Source organism: Oncorhynchus gorbuscha, linkage group LG14 (assembly GCF_021184085.1).
Source record: "Oncorhynchus gorbuscha isolate QuinsamMale2020 ecotype Even-year linkage group LG14, OgorEven_v1.0, whole genome shotgun sequence".
Taxonomy (NCBI): Eukaryota; Metazoa; Chordata; class Actinopteri; order Salmoniformes; family Salmonidae; genus Oncorhynchus; species Oncorhynchus gorbuscha.
Window position 1 is genome coordinate 53680788 of NC_060186.1, and position 24455 is coordinate 53705242.

Below are 24455 nucleotides of genomic sequence, written 5' to 3' on the forward strand. Positions count from 1 at the left end.
TATTTTTGTTTTCTATTGTTTCTGGGGAAGGATTCACATCATTTAAAACATATTTTTTTCAATGGCATGGTATTCAATGGCATGGTATTCAATGGCATGGTATTCAATGGCATGGTATTCAATGGCATGGTATTCAATGGCATGGTATTCAATGGCATGGTATTCAATGGCATGGTATTCAATGGCATGGTATTCAATGGCATGGTATTCAATGGCATTGGTATATCGACATTGCATAGTTGTGATGCAAAATAAATATTCATGAACATGTTTAGCATCTCAGCACATTATTTGTGTTGGCGTTCATCTGAGGACAAGCCAGGACATGTCTCCCTCCAGAAGACTCTATTGAGGGCGGGCCAGGCAGGGGAGAGACTGGAAGAGTGTGTTCTCCTGTGCCTGGCCTGCTCAGTATAGTTCACTGGGTGTTATCTGATGAGATAGGCTGTGACATAATGTTTCACTCAGAACAGAAGTATCCCTCACTCCACCCCATCGTTTTGTGGTCCATATTCCATAAAAAGTCATATCCCATTTTTCTGATGGTGGTTTTTGATAACTACACATGAGTAACTCAATACTCATAACAGCCAGAATGCAGCCAGACTGTGGGACGTCTTTATTCTTGTCACAGACTGCTACGGTAGATCAAATTACTGACCGACCAGCGGTTTTCCTGTAGTGTTTCTACAGAATCTTCTTCCGTGTTTCTCTAGAACATGATTGTGAAACATGGATAATACTTAGATAACTGATTACTCTGACACATTTCCCTAAACACGTTGTGACTCTTGCGGAGGCTGAGGTATGTTATTATCCTGTATAGTGCCTTCAGAAAAAAAGTGCGTTATAAAGTGGAATTGAATTGTCATTTTTGTCAACGAACTATGCTCTGTAATTGTAATTTGTTAAGACTATATGAAAAATAAACCACTAATATATCTCTTACATAAGTATTCAAACCCCTGAGTCAATACATGTTAGAATCACCTGTGGCGGTGAGGACAGTTGTGAGTTTTTCTGGGTAAGTGTCACGCCCACCCTGACCTTTTCTTTATATTTTGGTTAGGTCAGGGTGTGACTAGGGTGGGTACGCTAGTTTTGTAATGTCGAGGGTTTTTTTATTGTCTAGGATATTTGTATGTCTAGGGTTTTGTAATTCTATGTTAGCCTGATATGGTTCCCAATCAGAGACAGCTGTTGATTGTTGTCTCTGATTGAGGATCAGATTTAGGTAGCCACTTCCCTTTGGTGTTTGTTGGGATCTTGTCTATGTGTAGTTGCCTGTCAGCACTCGTTTGTATAGCTTCACGTTTTGTTATTTTGTTAGTTTGTTCAGTGTTCATCCTTTAAATAAATAAGAATGTACGCATACCACGCTGCGCCTTGGTCTGATCCATATAACGAACTTGACAGTAAGTCTCTAAAAGCTTTCCACACCTGCATTGTGAAACATTTGCCCAGTATTCATTTAAAAATTCTTCAAGCTCTGTCAAAATGTTTGTTGATCATTGAATATACCTACTGGTTCAGGTCTTGCCATAAACTTTCAAGTAGATTTAAATCAAAACTGTAACTTGGCCAAACATTCACTGTCTTGGTAAACAACTCCAGTGTAGATTTGGCCTTTAGGTTATTGTCCTGCTGAAAGGTGAATTAATCTCCCAGTGGCTGGTGGAAAGCAGACTGAATCAGGTTTTCCTCTCGGATTGTGCCTGTGCTTAGCTCCATTCCATTTATTTTTTATCCTGGAAAACTCCCCAATCCTTAATGATTACAACCATACCCATAACATGATGCAGCCACCACTATGCTTGAAAATCGCTGCAAACAGAATGCATGTTTTGGAATATTTTTATTCTGTACAGGCTTCCTTCTTTTTACTCAGTCAATTAGGTTAGTATTGTGGAGTAACTACAACGTTGTTGGTCCATCCTCAGTTTTCTTCCTATCACAGCCATTAAACTCTGTAATTGTTTTAAAGTCACAATCGGCCTTCCTTACAGATAATTGTATGTGTGGGGTACAGAGATGAGGTAAAAACATGTTCATCTCTAATATTACACAGTGAGTCCAATCAACTTACTGTGTGTACTTCTGAATTTATTTAGGGCTTGCCATAACAAAAGGTTTGAATATTTATTGATTCAAGACATTTCAGCTTTTCATTTTTAATTCATTTGTAAATATTTCTACAAACAATAATTCCACTTTGACATTATGTGGTATTGTGTGTAGCCCAGTGACAAAAAAAATCTAAAAATGATGGCTGTAATACAACAAAATGTGGAAAAGTCAAGGAGTGTGAATACCTTCTGAAGGCACTGTATCCCATCATATCTGTTCCTTCAGCCTTGCAGCACTCAACTCATTCTCATGCCACAGATAATAAAACATGATCAAACATTTACATCAAGTACCATTTGCAATGCCTCTCAGTTGCTCTACAAAATATAGAACAGGAATGATGCAACCCTTACAGAAATGTGAATTGTCTCAACATTGCAATTCATGCAATGATAGGGAGCCCTACTTGACATCCTGACCTGCTTCCAAGATTACAAAATGGGCGTGACATTTGAATGAATCCCCAAAGTTTTCTGGGATTCCTTATGTAGTACAGGACAACCACAAGCATCCACACATGAACTGATTGATGGATGCTGTAAATCAATATCTATATCATAAATCCCCATCCAGATATCCATTCTCCTCTGAGCTGTGTCAGTTTGTTGATAAACTGACCTCTCTCTGTCAGGGTCAGATGAGTCATCATAGTGGGGTTGACACTGTGTCATGAAGCTCTGGGTGATGCAAGACAAGAAACCATGCTGTGCCCTTACAGGAAATATACTATGAGGAAAGCTTCTCAGACATACAGTATCATGATGTTCAGTTCATGTGGAAAATTGATGCAATACATTCATATGAGAACAGCATGCACTCAACAGCAATTGTAGGTCCCTTGTGAAATGTTAGTTCCACTGCTGCAGAGTTGTCATTGTGTTTTAATTCCAGCTTAATGCCAACCACCAGGGTCAGCCCCAGGCATAAGTGGTCGCTCCCATTTAGTTTTAGGAATCAGTCAGTGTCTCAATTTACTGTTGAACATTAGAATAGTAGAATACACAAGGTGCAATTTAAAAATGTGCTTCAGCAGTTATGTCAGTAACTAACTAAGGTTTCCATTCCACCTTTTTATGCCTGTAAAGTGCATGTCGGATGTAAAGTATCTTGACCGGCCTGATGGAAACAGCACATTTTTCAGTAAACTTTCCAAACGTAGACAAAACAAAAATACTCTGAACAAGGTGGGATCTTTTTTTGTCAGTAAAAATAATTGTGGGAAATGTTGGTGGAAAAGCTTTTATGCACATATTGATATAATAGCCATCATATCGAACTAAACTTGGGAGTCACGAGATGACATGTTGTATGGTACCCCCACTATGACTTGTCGGGAAAGCATGCAGTTTATTAGGCTGCAGATTAAATCAATTGTGAACTTCACAAGATGGTGAAAGTTCAAGGTTGATGAGCTTGACACTCCTTTCCAATAAATATTGAGGGTCTTATTCTGGTGACATGATTTTCAATGCTTGGCTAGAGCATACGTGCCAATACCAAAGTGGGAAAATTCCCTATATAACACAAACAACTCAGTAGAGTTGAAAATGCGATGGAAACTCATTTAACTTATTCGGTACATGGGAATTTGACCGCAAATTGTTTTTTTAATGTGCACTATTGTCATCACGCACAGCCTTTTACCTGAAACAAGTCAATTTGATGGAAACATCTCTGGTGAGAAAATGTGTATAGTGTTTTTATACAGATGTTTGAATATTCACATTCAAATCTGTCGCCAATTGGATGGAAACCTAGCTACTGACGGTCACTCAATTAGCCCATGCCAGCTTCATATTGGTAAATTAGTCTAGTCAGCTATCTAAACTTGTAATCATGGCTGAATTATTGACCAGGCAGGAAGGGTACTTCCAAGGGGCCCCATTGATTTTGTTAGTCACTCTCACTCAGATAACATATTAGTATGGCATAAGTCATGGCAAAATGTGTAGACCGCAAAAACAATTCTCTCCACCCTATGGCAAAATGTGTAGAATTGCATGAAATTAGCTGTAAAAAATATCATTTTTTAATTCCGCCCCATGGCAAAACGAATAGAAATCCATTAAATTAGTAATAAAATTGCAAAACCCCCATGGCCAAACATGTAGAATTGCAACAAACTTGCTATAAATGTGCAACATTTTCCCTGCGCCCCATGGCAGAATTAAACTCTAAAAAAAAAAAAAAATTCTCTCCATCATCAAGAGGGGGGGCACTCAAATGTTTTTCCCCTGAGGTGGATGGGCTCCCCAATACAATTTTGCTTCAGGCCCCCAAAAAGCTAGGCCTGCCAACCACTGTGCTTTTGACAATGTCATGCTTGGTTTTGAATGGATGTTCAGCTTCAGCAAAGTCTGGATATGTACCTATGTCCTTTTAGAAGCAACAAGGTGTAGAAATTAATGGGTAAGGCACTGCATCGCAGTGCTTGAGGTGTCACTACAGACCCGGGTTCGATCCCACGCTGTGTCGCAGCCGGCCGGGACCGGGAGACCCATTTGCCCAGTGTCATCCGGGTTAGGGGATGGTTTGGCTGGCCAGGAAGTCCTTGTCCCATCGCGCTCTAGCAACTCCTGTGGCATGATGGGCGAATGCACGCTGACTTGGTCACCAGTTGTACAGTGTTTCCTCCAACATATTGGTGAGGCTAGCTTCCGGGTTAAGCGAGCAGTGTGTCAGTCAAGAAGCACGGCTTGGCAGGGTCGTGTTTCGGAGGAAGCATGGCTCTTCATCTCTCCCGAGTCTGTACTCTCCTGAGTTGCAGCGACGGGACAAGACTGGGACAAAGATTGAGGATATGTCACACTGGGCATTCCATATGCAGGAGCTACGCATCTAGAATATTCATTGGCAAACAAAATGTCTTCCTCCACCACAACTTCTCAACTTGAGTGGGAAGGTATAGGAAATTGTACACAGTATATTCCACAAAAACATGTTTCAGTTCCTCTGAAAGTTCATGCCCCATACATTTACACAAGAACAACAAGGGACAGGGAATGCATCATAATGTAAATGTGAAATATTTTTGTCTCATGGTTCAGTCACTAGAGTGCAGTAAAATGACTATTTTACCAAATCTGACAGCCATGGGGCACACACAGACAATGACGATCATTTTTTTTTAAGTATGCTGCTTTTATGCCGTTAACATTGATATTTTTTCATTTGAATGTAGGGTATCTATTGTATACCTGCCAATGGGGTGGCAGGGTAGCCTAGTGGTTAGAGCGTTGGACTCATAACCGGAAGGTTGCAAGTTCAAACCCAAGAGCAGAACAGGCTGTTCCTAGGCCGTCATTGAAAATAAGAATTTGTTCTTAACTGACTTGCCTAGTAAAATAAAAAAATTAAGGAGAAGGAAGTGATGTAATTTTCCAGTAAGGCTACACAATGACTTATACTGAAAGTGAAGTCATGTTAACCTGAATGTGTAAACTAATATTTGTACAGAAGAGCATGTTATGTGAAATACCACATCATGCCCCAATATCTCCTGGATGGAACAGAAAGTAGTAACCTGTGTTGTTTATGTCCAAGCAATCTGTGCTCATTTGAAAGTTAGAAGAGAAAATGACTAACAAGTGTGTGTTACTTAAATGTGGGAAATAAACCATTTTGTAAAAGAGCGATCCACACAAAAGGCTTTGTGATAATCACCACAATCTCCCTCAAATACAGTACACTGAAGTCAATAGATTCCTCTGGCATGAAAAGCACTGCCTGTGTGGCTGGAGAGACTTTCGCTTCTCTCATTGGTCAGCCTGTATTTCTTAGAAACAGCCTGGCCAAATACTAGACTACTGGGAATGTGTACATCCATCCATAATAGCGTTGGAGAGAAGCCTGCAGTCATGTGATCAAGATAGACTATAACGTACTGTAGATCATTGACGTTGACCAGAATGCAGCATTATTCAACATCACACATTTTTTTAAATGTTTGAGAAGGTGTGAGGTTAGTGAGTGTTTACCCACATTATGGGGAAGAGAGAGTGGGTAACCTCAACAATGTAATAACATGAGTTAACCAAAATAGTGTAATATTACTCTACTCCTGATATTTGGATTAAGTGATTTGATTATCTAATTGATCAATTAAGTGTTGAAATTCATAAATACATTAGTACTAGCCAGTGGATAACCTGTTTTAGAGTAGGGAATAAGGAACCCCCCCCAAAAAAAAAAAACAAACATGTTTTATGGTTTATTGTTTCTGGTAAAGGAGAAGTTCCCACATAGCCAAACCCAGATACCGGAACACCAGTTGAAAAACACACGTGACTAAAGGTGCGGTAACCACATTTATCAGACTGAAAGGGAGATGGTCTCATGGGAGTGGGATATGCAATGTATTTGCAATTTATTATACAACACATTTTAAACAGGACAAGCCATTTGAACATCTGAAACAAAGCTCATTACTTCAACCTATAATTATTTGATTACAACTTGATTCAAGCTATACAAATCTAATTGACACAGAGAGTACAAAGTCTGTTTACAAGTCTGCCATGTTGGTTTGTCTCTGTGACCTTTGCATGGTATGGTGGCTATCTGGGCAGACTGGAGAGGACCCCTAGATCTCTGGGCCCAGATCCCAGGGTGGGAACACAGTGCCTGATTAGACAGAGAGGCTCATGGGCCTTGAGGGCCTCAGTCAGACGCATTTGCTCCTCAGACAGAAACTGTACCTCCTTCTTCAGCAGCCTGTTCTTCTGATCCAGACACTCATATGCCTGTACGGGACAACTGGGCTCAGTTACTTTATAATCTTACTAGTAGAGTAGAATACAAGTTGAATCCACTTGATTCAGAGAATACGTGTGACATTGATAGCTGTGTTATTCCTGTCATATAAGAGAAAAGGTTAGACTATGCCAAGATAGTTGTGTGACGATAAGCAGTCTGTTACGCACGTACAGACCCACCTTATGCAGCTCATCTGCTCTCTGTGTCTGTCTGTTTCGGCTCTTCTGTGCTGCCACCCTGTTATTTTCCCTTCTTTTAAGTCTCCAGTCATCATCGTCATCACCAGAGCTCTGCAGCAGAGGTACAGAATGCCACATTGCATGTCAGTCAGAATATCACACAACGCTGCTACTCCCTCCCTGATTAAGCTTTGTGTGGTCATCCAACACAATGACGCGGATTACTATTCCATTTGTCAACAGTGATAGTGACAAAACAATCAACACAGGAATAATTGTGTAAACCATTCAACTTTAGCCTACTATTTTTGTGTACTTGACACTTACCTCGCATCTTTGAAGCATAAAACTGCTTTGATCATTGATTTGCAAAAAGCTGCGAGAAATATCGCAGTCAGACATCCCAGACGCAATAATAAGTTTAGCCTATATCGATTATTTAAAATATGAAATGTATTTAAAAAACAGGTCGCCTTTGAACGTTTTATTTCAGGTAGCAAGTTCCAAGATATAGAGTCTACAAAAGTGATACGGATTTGCATGCAAGAGACAAAGAGTTTCACTTGTTCAAAGTGCACTTGCAGCTTCATTGAAGACGCCAATATTTATTTTAAATCACGTGCTAAATAGTGTGTGACGCCCTTTGAGCGTTGGGACAAGAGCAAAGCAGCACATACTTTATTTGTTTTTAAAAGTGCTTGTAAAAATGTTTAAAATAGATTTAGGTTTTTATTCAAATCAACATGCTTTATACATTTTCTTTACATTTTAGGACCAGATGCTCGTTCCCACAATGTTTCAGAAAGTTTAACATTTTTAAATGTTATGTTTAATCCGGCTGTATTCTTATATTCTCATAAGCCTACAACTGAGGATGACCTCAACGTCGTGACAAATGTTGTATAAAAAATAATACCCAAGCAAAAAAGGGGACTGTTTTGAAAAGTGATTCTATAGAGGTGTATACATTGTACATACAGTATGCAGTTTCCGTTATCCACCACGTGAGGGCGATATTGTATCACAGACTTCTGCGAACATAAACCCCATCACCGTTGGTAAATACTACAGTATTGCATCCTTCCAATCACAATAGGAACATAGTTGTTCCTGCAGAAATAGGAGCATAGTTGTTCCAGAGCTCTGCCTGCTCTATGGCTCTCTTGATGGGTGGTCTGGTCCTCCTAGCTGTCTTGTCCTCTCTGTTGGGCCTGCTGCTGAACACCTCCCCAAACACCTCCAGAGACTTGGTTGTGGGACGCATGTTCAACACCTGTCTCAGGCCCTTAGCCCTCTGATGCACCACCTGGAGAGACTTTACATCAGACACATCTGTCACCAGTCACTCTCAACCGTGGTCATATATGAAACATACACTTATGTTGGATAGAAGAGGGTGTAATGGGAGCATAGCTGCGGCCTCCAACCGCAAGGCACTACAGAGGGTAGTACGTATGGCCCAGTACATCTCCGGGGCCAAGATTCCTGCCATCCAGGACCTCTATACCAGGCGGTGTCAGAGGATGGCCCTAAAAATTGTCAAAGACTCCAGCCACCCTAGTCACAGACTGTTCTCTCTGCTACCGCACGACAAGTGGTACCGGAGCGCCAAGTCTAGGTCCAAGAGGCTCCTAAATAGCTTCTACCCCCAAGCCATAAGACTCCTGAACAGCTAATCAAATGGGTACCCAGACTATTTCCATTGCCCCTCCCCCTGTGGCCAGTTAGTCTTGTTTGTCAAGTCAACCAGCGTTTTTGTCTCAGCTCCAGCTTTTCCTAGTCTCTTTTTCTCACCCTTCTGGTTTTGACACTTGCCTCTCCTGACTCTGAGTCCACCTGCCTGACCACTCTGCCTACCAACCTGTAACTTTGCCTCACCTCTGGATTATTGACCTCTGCCTACCCTGACACTGCCTGCCGTCCAGTACCTTTGCCCCACCTCTGGTTTACTGCCCTGCCTGCCTTGACCTGTCTATTGCCTGCCCCCGTTGGATTATTAAACCATTGTTAATTCGACGTTGTCTGCACCTGGGTCTTACCTTCATACCTGATAGTAAGAACTGGCCATTACTGACCCAGCAGACCCAGACCAGTTGTGCAATGTTATCTCCTCCCAAGGAGCCTCAATTGGTAGGCACGAGGAATTGCTTCGGGGTCTTATGGAGGTGGTCCCAATGTTGGCTGAGCGCCATGACCGGGCGTTGGACATGCTGCTGGAGCAGTTCTGCGGGTTGTCTAGGGGGCAGCCCGCCAGGGTGGTAACCCCACCGCCCCTCTGTAACTTGGGAGTCAGCAGTGCCACCCCACCAGCCCCTCCACCTTCCTGGGAGCCCCGTTTACCTCCCCCGGAGCGCTTTAATGGAGAGCCGAGCAACTGTTGGGGGTTTTTAGCTCAGTGTAGCCTCATTTTCGAGTTTCAGACCTCCTCTTTCCCCTCACATTGCTCCAAGAAAGCGTACCTCATCACGCTGTTTCCAAGCCTATGCAACTAGGCAGAGCTGGGCTGTTGCCAGCGGAACGGCAACATAGGACCAACACAAGGAGCTGTCTGTATTACGGGACTTTTGGTCATTTTGTGTCCTCTTGCCCGTAAAAGACCAGGCTCACCGGTATGAGCAAGTACTCTGGTATGGAGAACTTTTCTGCTTCTCTTACTCGCACCCCTTTTCATGTCATTCTGCTGCGGGGAGATCAGTCCAAATCTCTTCGTGTCCTCATTGACTCTGGGGCCAACGCCACACTGGCTTTCGAGCCATAGGTTGGGTTACCCATAACACCACTCCTGGCTCCAGTGACACAATCCCCTCATCAACTGGTGTACGGGTGCAATCATGGGCTGGAGTCTGATCTGCCACGCCCATTGTCTGAAGTCAGCGCAACCTGCCCCGAGACGTCTTCCTGGGGGTTTGGATGTTGCTCCTGCCCTGTCCGCCATTGCGCCGGAGAACCAGGACCTCTGGGAAGTGTTCAACAATTCCCGGGCCACTTCCCTTCCACCGCACCAGCCCTATGACTGCAGAATTGACCCCCCTAGCACCATGCCCCCCTGGGGATGTCTGTCGGAACCAGAGACCAAGGCTATGGAAATCTACATTGGGGAATCCCTAGCTACAGGATTTATCTGTCCCTCTTCCTCTCCCGCTGGCGCAGGGTTCTTCTTCGTGGAAAAAAGGACAAGACCCTGCGCACGTGCATTGACTACCGAGGACTTAATGACATTACTGTGAAGAACCGTTATCCTCTACCACTCATTTCCTCAGCCTTCAACCTGCTCCAGGGGCCACTGTTTTCTCCATGCTGGATCTACAAAACACCTACCACCTGGGGTGGATACGAGTGGAAGACCGCCTTCAACACTGCCAGCGGCCACTACGAACAGCTGGTCATGCCCTTTGGCCTCACCAACGCCCCTGCAGGCTCTGGTGAATGACATGTGAACCGGTTCATTTTCATTTGGATCGATGACATCCTCATCTTCTCCCGCTCTCCCCAAGAACACCTGCTCCACTGACCGGGCTGACCGGACGTTTCGAGCCCTTAACCACCGCTTCAACACTGCTCCTATCCTGGTTCATCCTGACCCTTCCCATCAGTTCGTGGTGGAGGCCAATGCTTCGGATGTCGGAGTGGGGGCTGTCCGGTCCCAACGTTCTGCCCTGGACCTTAAGCTGCATCCCTGCGCCTTCTTCTCCCACTGCCTCAATGCCATGGAGAGGAACAACGATGTGGGGAATCGGGAGCTTCTCGCGGTGAAGATGGTGTTGGAGGAATGGAGGCAATGGCAAGAAGGGGCAGAACATCCGTTCATTTTGTGGACGACTACAAAAACCTGGAGTATCTCCACCCCGCGATGTGCCTCAACTCCAGGCAAGCGAGATGGGCCATACTTTTTACCCAGTTCAACTCTTCCCTCTCCTACCGGCCGGGGTCCAAGAACGTCAAGCCGGATGCTCTTTCTCGCCTCTATAACCCCACGGCTACCAACCCAAAGCCCGAGACCATCTTTCCCACCTCGTGCCTGGCGACGGCACTCAGCTGGGGTATAGGGAAACAGGTCCGGGAGGCGCACCGGTCTCCTGGTGGACATGGTCTCTGACCGGGGTCCGCAATTCTCGTCCGGGTTCTGGAAGGTGTTCTGCATGCTCATTTGGTCGTCGGCCAGCCTGTCCTCCGGATTCTATCCCCAGTCCAACGGCCAGTCGGAACAAGGCCAGTCGGAACAAGCCAACCAGGACTTCGCTGCCTAGTCGCCGCCAACCCTACAACCTGGAGTCAGCAACTGGTATTGGTTGAGTACTCCTGCAACACCATTCCTTGCTCTGCCACTGGTCTCGTACCCTTCGGGTATTCCTTGGGATATCAGCCTCCGCTCTTCCCCAAACAAGAGGAGGAAGTCAGCAATCCTTCTGCCCAGATGTTCAACCGCCGCTGTCGCCGTACCTGGAAGAGAGCCTGGGCCGCTCTGTTGAAGACCACTTCCAGGTATAGGCAACAAGCGGATTGCCACCGGACCCCGGCTCCATGCTATCGGCTCGGGCAGAGAGTATGGCTCTCCACCCGGGACCTGCCCCTCTGGGTGGAGTCCCATATACTTTCCCCCCATTTCATCGGCCCGTCCCCCATCTCTAGAGTCATTAGCCTCACTGCTGTTCGTCTTTTGTTACCCCATACCCTCCGTATTCACCCTATTTTCTATGTGTCTAGGATTAAGCCTGTGTCTCCCCCTTCTTCTGTTTCCAGGCCCAGCCCCCCTCCCCGTGTCATTGATGGTCATTTTCCAAGCTGTTTAAAGGGACAGTCAAGTTAGTGTATGTAAACTTCTAACGCATTGGAATTGTGATACAGTGAATTATAAGTGAAATAATCTGTCTGTAAACAATTGTTGGAAAAATTACTTGCACAAAGTAGATGTCTGCACTGACGTGCCAAAACTATAGTTTGTGAACAAGAAATGTGTGGAGTGGTTGAAAATGAGTTTTAATGACTCCTACCTGAGTGTATGTACACTTCCGACTTCAACTATAGCTGTTGACTTCATCACAGACCTTCCTGAATCCTCTGGTAACACCACCATTCTTGTTATAGTAGACCGTTTTTCAAAAATGTGTCTGGTTCCTCTTCCTCATTTGCCATGGAATTGGCAGAGTGTATGTTCCAGCAGATGTTCTGTCTGTATGGCATTCCAGAGGACATCATCTCTGACCGCGGGCCCCAGTTTGTCTCCCGGGTGTGACAAGCCTTCTGTGACGGACTGGAGGTCACCTTCAGCCTCTCCTCCGGGTACCACACCCAGACCAATGGGCAGACGGAACATCTGAACCAATAAATAGGGAAGTACCTTCGCCAACAATGTTCTGCCTCGCTACACGACTGGAGCCGGTATATGGCCTGGGCCGAATACGCTCAGAAATCACCCATGCACTCATCCCTCCACCTTACTCAGTTTCAGTGTGTCCTTGGTTACCAACCCCCAATATTTCCCTGGGAGGTGGAGCCTGGTACTGTCCCAGCTGTCGACGACTGGTTTCGGCGTAGTGAGTGTGTATGGGAGACCGCTCACCGGCATCTGCAGGAAGCCTCTAATTGACAGAAATGCTTTGCCAACATATGCCGCCGACCTACGCCACTCTTTCACCCTGGACAGCGTGTGTGGCTCTCTACCAGAGACATCTGGCTCTGCCTCCCCTGCATAAAGTGCTGTCCTCGCTTCATTGGTCCCTTCAAGATAACCCATTTCATCAACTCTGTCACGTATCGCCTCCAGTTACCCTGTCAGTATAAAATCTCCTCGTCCTTCCACGTGTCTCTTTTAAAACCGGTCACCTACAGTCCTCTTCATCCTCCAGTCTCTACCTGCAGTGTGCCCCCACTGTTGGACGTTGGAGGGGAAGCTGCCTACACCATACAGGCCATCCCTGATTCCAAATGCCTAAGAGGTTGCATCCACTACCTAGTGGACTGGGAAGGATATGGGCCTGAAGGCCGGTCCTGGGCCCCCGTCCAGGACATCCTCGACCCAGAGATGATTCAGGCATTTCACCATAACCGTATGGATCGTCCTGCTCCCCGACCTGGGGGTTGACCCCCGAACAGACCCACTGGACATCAGCCTCGACGCAGAATGCCGGGTCAGTCCACGACCTCATCGAACCAGCCTGCCAGACCTAGGTGTCCGCCTCTGCTCCCCCACCCGTCCACTTCAGGCCAAAGAGTTAAGTCTTGCTTTCATCAGACCATAGAATCTTGTTTCTCATGGTCTGAGAGTCCTTTAGGTGCCTTTTGGCAAACTCCAAGCGGGCTGCCATGTGTCTTTTACTGAGGAGTGTCTTCCATCTGGCCACTTTGCAATGGTGGAGTGATGTAGAGATGGTTGTCCTTCTGGAAGGTTCGCCCATCACCACAGAGGAACTCTGGAGCTCTGTCAGAGTGACCCTCAGGTTCTTGGTCACCTCCCTGACCAAGGCTCTTCTCCTCCGATTGCTCAGTTTGGCCTGGCGGCCAGCTCTAGGAAGAGTCTTGGTGGTTCCAAACTTCTTCCATTTAAGAATGGAGGTCACTTTGTTCTTGGGGACCTTCAATGCTGCAGAAATGTTTTGGTACCCTTCCCCAGATCTTTGCCTCGATACGATCCTATCTCGGAGCTCTACAAACAATTCCTTCGACCTCATGGTTTGTTTTTTTCTCTGACATGCACTGTCAACTGTGAGACCTTACATAGACAGGTGTGTGCCTTTCCAAATAATTTCCAATCAATTGAATTTACCACAGGTGGACTCCAAGTTGTAGAAACATCTCAAGGATGATCAATGGAAACAGGATGCAGCTGAGCTCAATTTTGGGTCTCCAAACAAAGGGTCTGAATAATTATTTGCATAAGCTATTTCTGTTTTGATCTGTAATACATTTGCAAATATGTCTAAACCTGTTTTTTGCTTTGCATTATGTGTGTAGATTGATGAGGACATTTCTATTTATTTAATCCATTTTAGAATAAGGCTGTAAGCTAACACAATGTGGAAAAAGTCAATGGGTCTGAATACTTTCCGAATATACTGTACTGTAGGCCTACTCATAGAATTGCATGGAAAAGCCACTTATCAGATCACCAGTCCTATGCAGCAGGTCTGTCTGGCTCTGCACCATGCTTAAACGTACATGTCATATTCTGGTGTAAAAACTGTAAGATGATGTGACTTCTGTAAAGCAAACAAATTAGACGTATTAAGCCTGAGCTCCCGCTTGCTAAACTCTATGTGAACTCTCACAGAACAACTTCTTAAATCCCTAACAATTCTCCCTGCCTGCTGATACCCTACATGATCTATACCCTTTGCATGAGCTTTGGAAGGAATGCATGTCTGTCATAAACCATTTTTCACAATGTTAATTTGGTGGAGTCCAGAGAGGCAAGTATTAGGACAAAGTCAACAATGTCTCAATAACAGCGCAGAGTAAGCTGGTGGGGACAGGGCGCTCTAGCTGAACATTCCCAGCATGTGTTTTTGTGTGGGACTGACTGACTTTTGGCACGGGCTGGGAAACCTTTGGCCTACCAGCCACTGTTCAACTGGTTTACAATAAGCAGGGTCCTTCCTACTTTGCACTGCCCAGTACCCATTTCAGATTTGTGCTAAGGTTATGTTTTGCCAATAGACTGAATCATTGACATTTCTGATATTTTTCTGTTGACCCTCATCTGTTAAACTCTCTCTTTTTATTATTTTGATTACAGATTGGTCTTGACTTCACACCTTGGTATGCCCCCACTTTTCAGGATAGATAAGAGCAGTTGACTGTTTTCAACAAGCAAATACGAATGTACAAGGAGCTTTGCCAGTATTAGTTCATCGTGGATAGTGCCTTGATCCATATTGCTATGTGTACTAGGCACGCCATTACATGAATGTTATCAGATTGTGGGCAAGTGCAATGAGCAGTGTCCTTGGCAGGGATAAGAACAGGCTTTGCATGGAATGTCTCACTGTAACTGGATATTATGGAGCGTTATTATTTGTAACCAGTATATTTCTCCTGACCGTTTCTTGTTGTGTAACCAAAGTTGAGGGCATTTCCTCTGTGACGCAGGAACATCCATTCCCAATCAGCTGCAAAGGTCACCATAGATACTCTGAAAGAACAGTGTGGGTGTATTAAAATCAGGTTTGCATAAGAGGACTGCCTGATTGCTGAAGTGATGAATGTGTTTTTAGAAGGCATCAGTGGCCGTGGAAGAAGTGCAGGCAGGGTACTTCTTCTCCTTCTCTCCAGCTGTCTCTGCAGGAATGAACAGGTGAGCGATAGTTGTTCATTAACCTGCAGTAATCCAGTAATCTCTCAGTACTGTATGTCCTCATTGTTATAGAAACCCCTTACCTTTTCTAACCCCTTGATCTTTGAATATGCATACAAAGCTCTTGTATCAAGTTTTAAAAAATGGTTAAAGGCTGCTTTCACTTTGCCAAATGCTGTGTGCATTTTCTGCAAAACATAAAACTCTGAAACGGCCGTATGGTGTGATAAAACCAGACATGATTTTTGATAGTTCCCGTTGAGTCCCCTTATAATGACTGTGTTGTTACTGTGTTGTTACTGTGTTGTAACAGAGAGCCAAACCTGATTCCATTGGAACACCTGTGTCTGGAGACAGACTCTCTTGTCTTGGAAGCAGAAAAACATGTGGGTTATCATCATTTGGAGTGCAACATTATGGAAAGCAGCAACCTGGTTGTTTTGAATCGTTAAATGTACTATATATCTCCCCTCTCCAGTACAGGAATGAACTTAAGAACACACCTCTTGTCTGTGAGTGCATTGCTCAAGTCAATGTAATCACACCTCAAATGGTTATTCATGCCAGCACAGAGAATGCCCACTGATTGTTCCTTGGGTCACACACATCACACTAAATGAATAGGTCTAATTCTTGGCTTTTTGTAAATTAATTCATATTGTGTTCTCTCATGCTGTATCTCTGAAAATGAAATAGTGAAATAAAATGGAGACTGGTGTTTGTGCATGTTGATGGATCCTTGTATGTATAATTGAAGTGCCATTTAATTCAGGTTCATACCAGATGGGCCTTTTGTTCCTCTGGTTCATAGGTCTATTTTTATTTAACCTTTATTTAACTAGGCAAGTCAGTGAAGAACACATTATTATTTACAATGACAGCCTACCCCGGCCAAACCCTAATGATGCTGTGCCAATTCAAATCACATTTTATTGGTCACATACACGTGATTAGCAGATGTTATTGCGGGTGTAGCGAACTGCTTGTGCTTCTAGCTCTGACAGTACAAATTACACAACATATACCCAATACACACAAATCTAAGTAGGAATGAATTAGGACTGTATACATGTATGGACGAGCGACGTCAGAGCGGAACAGATTAAGATACAGTAGAATAGTATAGAATAAAGTATATACATATGAGATGAGTAATGCAAGGTATGTAAACATTACTAAGTAACTAATATACCGTAGAAGTATAGACAACAGTATATCCATTTGAAATGAGTAATGCCAGATATGTAAACATTATTAAAGTAACTAGTGTTCCATTCCTTAAAGTGGCCAGTGATTTCTAGTCTATGCCTATAGACAGCAGCCTCTAATGGGCTAGTGATGACTGTTTAATTTGTATTTATTCTTATTTTATTTAACTAGGCAAGTCAGTTAAGAACAAATTCTTATTGACAATGACAGCCTACCCCGGCCAAACCCGGACAATGCTGGGCCAATTGTGAGCCCAATCACGGCCGGATAGGATGCAGCCTGGATTCGATACAGGGACTGCAGTGATGCCTCTTGCACTGAGATGCCGTGCCTTAGACCGCTGCGCCACTCGGGAGCCCAGTCTGATGTCCTTGAGATAGAAGCTGTTTTTCAGTCTCTCGGTCCCAGCTTTGATGCACCTGTACTGACCTCGCCTTCTGTATGACAGCGGGGGGAACAGGCAGTGGCTCGGGTGGTTGATGTCCTTGATGATCTTTTTGGCCTTCCTGTGACATTGGGTGCTGGAGGGTGGGTAGTTTGCCCCCGGTAATGCATTGGGCAGACCGCACCACCCTCTGGAGAGCCTTGCGGTTGCGGTCAGTGCAGTTGCTCTACCAGGTGGTGATACAGCCAGACAGGATGCTTTCAATTGTAAAAGTTTGTGAGGGTTGATGAGGCTCTGTTGCACCTTCTTCACCACACTGTCTGTCTGTGTGGTCCATTTCAGTTTGTCAGTAATGTGTACGCCAAGGAACTTGAAGCTTTCCACCTTCTCCACTGCGGCCCGTCAATGTAGATAGGGGGGTGCACCCTCTGCTGTTTCCTGAAGTCCACGATCATCTCCTTTGATTTGTTGACGTTGAGTGAGAGGTTATATTCCTGGCACCACACTCCCAGAGCCCTCACCTCCTCCCTGTAGGCTGTCTCGTCATTGTTGGTAATTAAGCATCCTACTGTTGTGTCTTCTGCAAACTTGATGATTGAGTTGGAGGCGGGGAGTACAGGAGGGGGCTGAGCACGCATCCTTTTGGGGCCCCAGTGTCGAGGATCAGCGGAGTGGAGGTGATGTTCTGGCCTGCTCGTCTCCCTACCACTGAGGAAGTACAGTTCCCGCTCAGCCCAGTCAAAACTGTTCGCTGCTCTGGCTCCCCAATGGTGGAACAAACTTCCTCACGACGCCAGGACAGCGGAGTCAATCACCACCTTCCGGAGACACCTGAAACCCCACCTCTTTAAGGAATACTTAGGATAGGATAAAGTAATCCTTCTCACCCCCCCCCCCCTTAAAATATTTAGATGCACTATTGTAAAGTGGCTGTTCCACTGGATGTCATAAGGTGAATGCACCAATTTGTAAGTCGCTCTGGATAAGAGCGTCTGCTAAATGACTTAAATGTAATGTAAATGTAAATGATGTTTCCTACCGTCACCACCTGGAGGCGGCCCATCAGGAAGCCCAGGACCTAGTTGCACAGGGCGGGGTTCAGACCCAGGGCCATGAGATTAATGATGTGCTTGGAGGGTACTATGGTGTTGAATGCTGAGCTATAGTCACTAAACAGCATTCTTACATATGGAATCCTCTTGTCCAGATGGGATCGGGCAGTGTGCAGAGTGATGGCGATTGCATCGTCTGTGGATCTATTGGGGCGGTAAGCAATTTGAAGTGGGTCTAGGGTGGCAGGTAAGGTAGAGGTGATATAATTCTTGGCCTATCTCTCAAAGCACTTCATGATGTCAGAGGTGAGTGCTACAGGGCGATAGTCATTAAGTTCAGTCACCTTTGCCTTCTTGGGTACAGGAACAATGGTGGCCATCTTGAAGCATGTGGGGACAGCAGACTGGGATAGGGAGAGATTGAATATTCCCGTAAACACACCAGTCAGCTGTGCACCGCCCTATGGGACTCCCAATTACGGCCTAATGTGATTCAGCCTGGATTCTATTCAGGGACTGTAGTGACGCTGCTTGCACTGAGACGCAGTGCCTTAGACCGCTGCGCACTCGGGCCAATGTGGGTCTTTTGCTCCTCTGGTCATACCAGGTGGCCCTTGAAAAATATAAAAATGTCACTATCCATGAGTTTTTATTATTAGCCAACACATGGTTTCAATTTGAGCAGAATTTTAAAGACCACGTTCATGGTGGGAAAAACATGTCTTCGCATAATCAAGAAATCCTGACAGTAAGCAGACACTAACATCAATGTCTATGGTCACACATAAAATCAGCAATCAATGGCTATGACGATGGCAATGCTTACGTCTTTGCGCCTGGTATTTGGTGTCCTGCTGTCCAAAATGGACCGTTGCTCCGGAGTCTCTGCCCTGGAGTGACTTGAAGTCGCAGACGATTTGCAAATGACAGTCAAAATGTATCTTCTCTGTTCATTCCCATAACCAAGCTTTCTAACACCACTGTAGCAGTGGCAATTTCAGCATGTAAATATTGGTGGGGCAAACTCAACATTTTTTTTAGATGCATGCCAGCAAAGCCACTACACAACAAAACACACAAAAAAATGAATTGCTGTAACGGTGAAAAATGGTGCCCAAAAACTGTTAAGTCCTACAGTACAAAATGCTCTCCTGACAGTGGAGCTTTCCTTCAGCACCATGGAGTGACTCCTTACTATGGCTACACCTGGCCATCAGCAGAGCCTCGTCTGGCAGCGAAACAGTTCATTCAGCCTCATTTACTGCTTTAAAAAAAAATCATAGCTGATATGCCTGACTTGCAGAAACAAATGTGGTTTCTACTGACTACTTGTGGATAAGTCGATAAGAATCACATTCTCCTTCAATAATAATGAACGTCAACATAGAGTTCTGACTTTTGCACCATACACAAACATTAGTACATTTATGTTGAGTAAATTCATAAAGTTTGTTCTTGTACCATTAACACTTAGCTCCAAGTATAAGCAAGTGCATGCAAACGTGCTGCGACGAGGTAGGCCTATTCGTTCTGCACTTTCAAAATGGACACAGAAATTCTGATAGATGTTGGTACAGAAGATTCAGCAAGATGTTGAGGCCTTAACTTTACTCTTCTTTAAGTCAGCACAGAGGAAGAGAGAGACGCAGATAGCCGACCATTTGAAATATTTTATCAGGCCTATGTGGTTTAAAAGGGACGGAAAATATGATCCACTTTTAAAGACAATATACTGACCCATAGTGCATTGCACAAACAAAACAACCCTCGCTATATCAACTGGAATTACATGGGTCATATTACTGAACTTTTTGTTGAAAACATATATTTGAATGTGAAGAGACTGTCACATGGTAACAGACCCAACAACATTATATGAAGAAAATCACATGAGCTAATTATAACACAAAGCAAGCAAATCAATTAAATCCTTCCAACACTGCCTAAATCTATCAATACAATACAGTACTAATGAGATAGACCTATATAAGCAATAGGCCTATAACAATTGAGATGTACAAACTATGCCATGAGGAAACAATGAGCGGATTAGAGGCAAGCCGTAATTTCGAGGAGCAAGTTAAGACGGACGTAGTCAATATAACTATTTGTTCAGGACTTTTGAAATGTACAGTGACAGAATTCAGAACATGGGTCGCTCTTACAGTTTTATCCCTGTACACCAAGTCAGAACAATATATAATGGGGGCAAATGAGCAGACAATGAAAGCTTTTACAATATTAGATTACATTTCTCTAAAATAGGCTATATGTGCACCACTTATTCAGAACAGTAGGCAAAGTTCTGAGGGGGAGAGGGACCAAATTATTAGGGTGAGACACATTGTCACGCCCTGGTCGAAGTATTTTGTGTTTATCTTTATGTATTTGGGTCAGGCCAGGGTGTGGCATGGGGTTTTTGTATTGTGGTGTGTTTTGTCTTGGGGTTTTGGTATATAGTGGGATTGTAGCTAGTGGGGTGATCTAGCAGAGTCTATGGCTATCTGGAGTGGTTCTCAATCAGAGTCAGGTGTTTATCGTTGTCTCTGATTGGGAACCATATTTAGGCAGCCATATTCTTTGGTTGTTTTGTGGGTGATTGTCCTTAGTGTCTTTGTTCCTGTCGCTGTGTTAGTTGACACAAGTATAGGCTGTTTCGGTTTTCGTTTCATTATTTACATTCTTTGTTTTGTAGTGTTTAAACATGGATCGCAATCTACACGCTGCAGTTTGGTCCGACTCTCCTTCACCAAAAGAGAACCGTTACACACACGGGCTACTAATAGTTTACTACATAACATACACTTAGTATTAATTTCTTAGCTACAGTATGCATATCTCCCTGGTATATTAAATCATGTATGTAGCAGCATACAATACATTTTTTGGATTGTGCTATGCTCACTTGAACAGGAAGGTGGCACGGCGGTCCTTCTTGTGGGCAAATTTTGTCAAAGTCTAGCACTCTGTCACGTTCATCATAACGAGGAGACCAAAGCGCAGCGTGATAAGAATAAATACTTTTTAAAATGAAGAATAAACACTGAACAAACTATACAAAACAACACGACCGTGAAGCTATGTGACACGAGAACTGACATGCAGCTACACATAGACAATAACCCACAAAACCAACATGGAAAATGGCAACCTAAATAGGATCCCCAATCAGAGACAACGACAAACAGCTGCCTCTGATTGGGAACCAATTCAGGCCACCATAGACCTATATATACCTAGACAAACCAAAACCTCATAGATGTACAAAAAACCCTAGACAGGAAAAAACACCTAGAAAATACAAAAAACACCAAGACAATACAAAAACTAAACCAACCACCCTTGTCACACCCTGACCTAACCAAAATAATAAAGAAAACAAAGATAACTACGGTCAGGGCGTGACACATTCTCTGGATTCATGATGATGACTGCTTGTCAAGCTTGCTAGCTAAGATTTTGAAATTATGATGTTGGCATGATCAGTCCAATCAACGCTTCGGTAGATATAACGTGATTTCACATAATTTTATCTGTTGGTCAATGATATTTATCTGTTGGACAATGAGCCTTCTTGGATGGGGACTTTGAATGTAAATCTATGGCAGCACCTAAAGGGGCTTGAATTGCTTAGCTCGCGCTGTAGATTCTGTAGTCACGTAGTGTCCCCATGAGTGATAGAACACTCAACCAATCACTGTGCAATTAGAGAAGATTACAAACACATATGCGTTGTATTTTCTGATGGCTGCCCCTCAACCACAAAAAGCACTGAGCTAGGCTGAAACACCTGCATTTTGGACCTGCCTTATTCAAGAAAGCAAAAAAGAGACCACGTTTGTATGCAGCTTTATTAACTCAATATACAGTGCATTCCGAAAGTATTCATACCCCTTGTCTTTTTCCAAATGTTGTTAAATTACAGCCTTATTCTGAAATGGATTACATTTTTTTTATGGTTAATCAATCTACACACAATACCCCATAATTACAAAGCAAAAACTGTTTAAAAAAATAAATACAAATAAAACAGAAATACCTTATTTACATAATTATTCGGACCCTTTGCTATGAGACACGAAAATTGAGCTCAGTGCATCATGTTTCCATTGATCATCCTTGAGATGTTTTTACAACTTGATTGGCGTCTACCTTGGGTAAATTCAATTGATTGGACATGATTTGGAAAGGCACACACCTGTCTATGTAAGGTCCCACAGTTGACAGTGCATGTCAAAGCAAAAACCATGCCATGAGGTCGAAGGAATTGTCCGTAGAGCTCCGAGACAGGAATGTGTCGACGCAAAGATCTGGGGAATGGTACCAAATCATTTCTGCAGCACTGAAGGTTCCAAAGAACACAGAGGCCTCCATCCTTCTTAAATGGAAGAGGTTTGGAACCACCAAGACCCGTCCTAGAGCTACCCGCCAGGCCAAGCTGAGCAATCAGGGGACATAGACCTTGGTAAGGGAGATGACCAAGAACCTGATGTTCAGTCTGACAGAGCTTCAGAGTTCCTCAGTAGAGATGGGAGAACCTTCCAGAAGGACAACCATCTCTGCAGCACTCCACCAATCAGGCCTTTATATTAGAGTGGCAGACGGAAGCCACTCCTCAGTAAAAGGCACATGGCAGCCCGCTTGGAGTTTGCCAAAAGGCACCTAAAGAACTCTCAGACAATGAGAAACAAGATTCTGTGGTCTGACGAAACCAAGATTGAACTCTTTGGCCTGAATGCCAAGCGTCACGTCTGGAGGAAACCTGGCACCATCCCTATGGTGAAGCATAGTGGTGGCATCATCATGCTGTGGGGATGTTTTTAAGCGCAGGGACTGGGAGACTGGTCAGGATCGAAGGAAAGATGAATGTAGCAAAGTACAGAGAGATCCTTGATGAAAACCTGCTCCAGAGCACCAGGACCTCAGACTGGGGCCAAGGTTCACCTTCCAACATGACAACAACCCTAAGCACACAGCCAAGACAGAGCAGGAGTGGCTTCGGGACAAGCCTCTGAATGTCCTTGAGTGGCCCAGCCAGAGCCCGGTCTTGAACCTGATCGAACATCACTGGAGAGACTTGAAAATAGTTGTGCAGCGACGTTCCCCATTCAACCTGACAGAGCTTGAGAGGATCTGCTGACAATAATGGGAGAAACTCCCCAAATACAGTTGTGCCAAACTTGTAACGTCATACCCAAGAAGACTTGAGGCTGTAATCACTGTTTCAACAAAGTACTGCGCAAATGGTCTGAATAATTATGTGAATGTGATATTTCATTTTTTATTTTTAATACATTTCCTCAAATTACTTTGTCATTATGGGGTATTGTGTGCAGATTGATGAGAAAAAAAACTATTGAAACCATTTTGGAATAAGGCTATAAAGTAACAAAATGTGGAAAGAGTCAAGGGGTCTGAATACTTTCAGAATGTACTGCATTTTGTTTTTGACATTGTTAGCAAACTGATATGTGACACAGATGAATGCCAAAATAACATGCAAAACAGGCCAATATATATATATATATATATATATATATATATATATATATATATATATATATATATATATATATATATATATATATATATATAGCTACACAGGTGGGGCTAAAACAGCTGGGGTTCTGCTCCACCTGCCCTGAATGATGGGTCGCCACTGCGCTATAGCAAATAGCAGCCAAATTATGTGGTGTATAACGAGGTGTTGTAATGGGCGCTTTTTTGTTGTGCCTTCTACCCCGCTGCGGCCTCCGTGGATTTAGACACCTGAGAATTTCGCTCAACAAAGCTAACTGTGACATCGTACAGATCCAATTCAATTACTAAATGTTTATAATTCCTAATGATACGGTGGAAGTGAGTTACGTGTGCCAGTGGCCCTTGAAAAGTAACCTTTTGAAAATGGGTAAATCTGAGGATGAGTTGAAGACCCACGTTTGGAAGACCCCTGGCCTAATACAAGTGTAACATCCCATCTATACATCTGTTGTAGCTATTAAGGCCTACAATTAACTGAGCAAATATATATTTTTAGGCCAATGTCATTGAGGTGGATGGTTTCATTACACATTGTCTAAACGTTAGCTTTCTAGTGCGAGTGTCCAATAGGCTCGGCAGGCCGACTGGATTTAACTAAGATTCGGATTAGGGAGAGATAATTGAGGAGACCATGTGTCACTAACGAACGATACCACCTTTGAACAACCTCAATGCTATTTAGGAAATTATGCAGTTTATTTGAATAAACAGCAAATTATTATCACAATATTTGTTCTTCATCTACCATGCATAGAGACCGGTACGAATATAACCGTACTGTAGAGTTAGGGCTACTATAACACCTTCCCTCCGGAGAGCCCTCCAAATCCTGCATTTTGATTGGTCAGAGTCATCATCGGAAGGCCTCCATGTGTGAGTTGTGTGATGTAAATGCACCCTGCCCCCATCCCCTGCGC

General features: G+C 43.9%; 1 protein-coding gene across 1 annotated transcript; it reads right to left on the reverse strand.

Moving 5' to 3' along the window:
- Window positions 1–6476: 6476 nt before the first annotated feature.
- Window positions 6477–7650, reverse strand: LOC123995897 (basic leucine zipper transcriptional factor ATF-like 3). The gene is made up of 3 exons (XM_046299565.1): window positions 7389–7650; window positions 7062–7172; window positions 6477–6869 (listed from the first exon to the last, which is right to left on the reverse strand). Exons 1-3 carry the CDS (start codon window positions 7461–7463, stop codon window positions 6684–6686), a joined length of 372 nt encoding a protein of 123 aa, XP_046155521.1. The 5' UTR covers window positions 7464–7650; the 3' UTR covers window positions 6477–6683.
- Between the last annotated feature and the right edge of the window lie 16805 nt (window positions 7651–24455).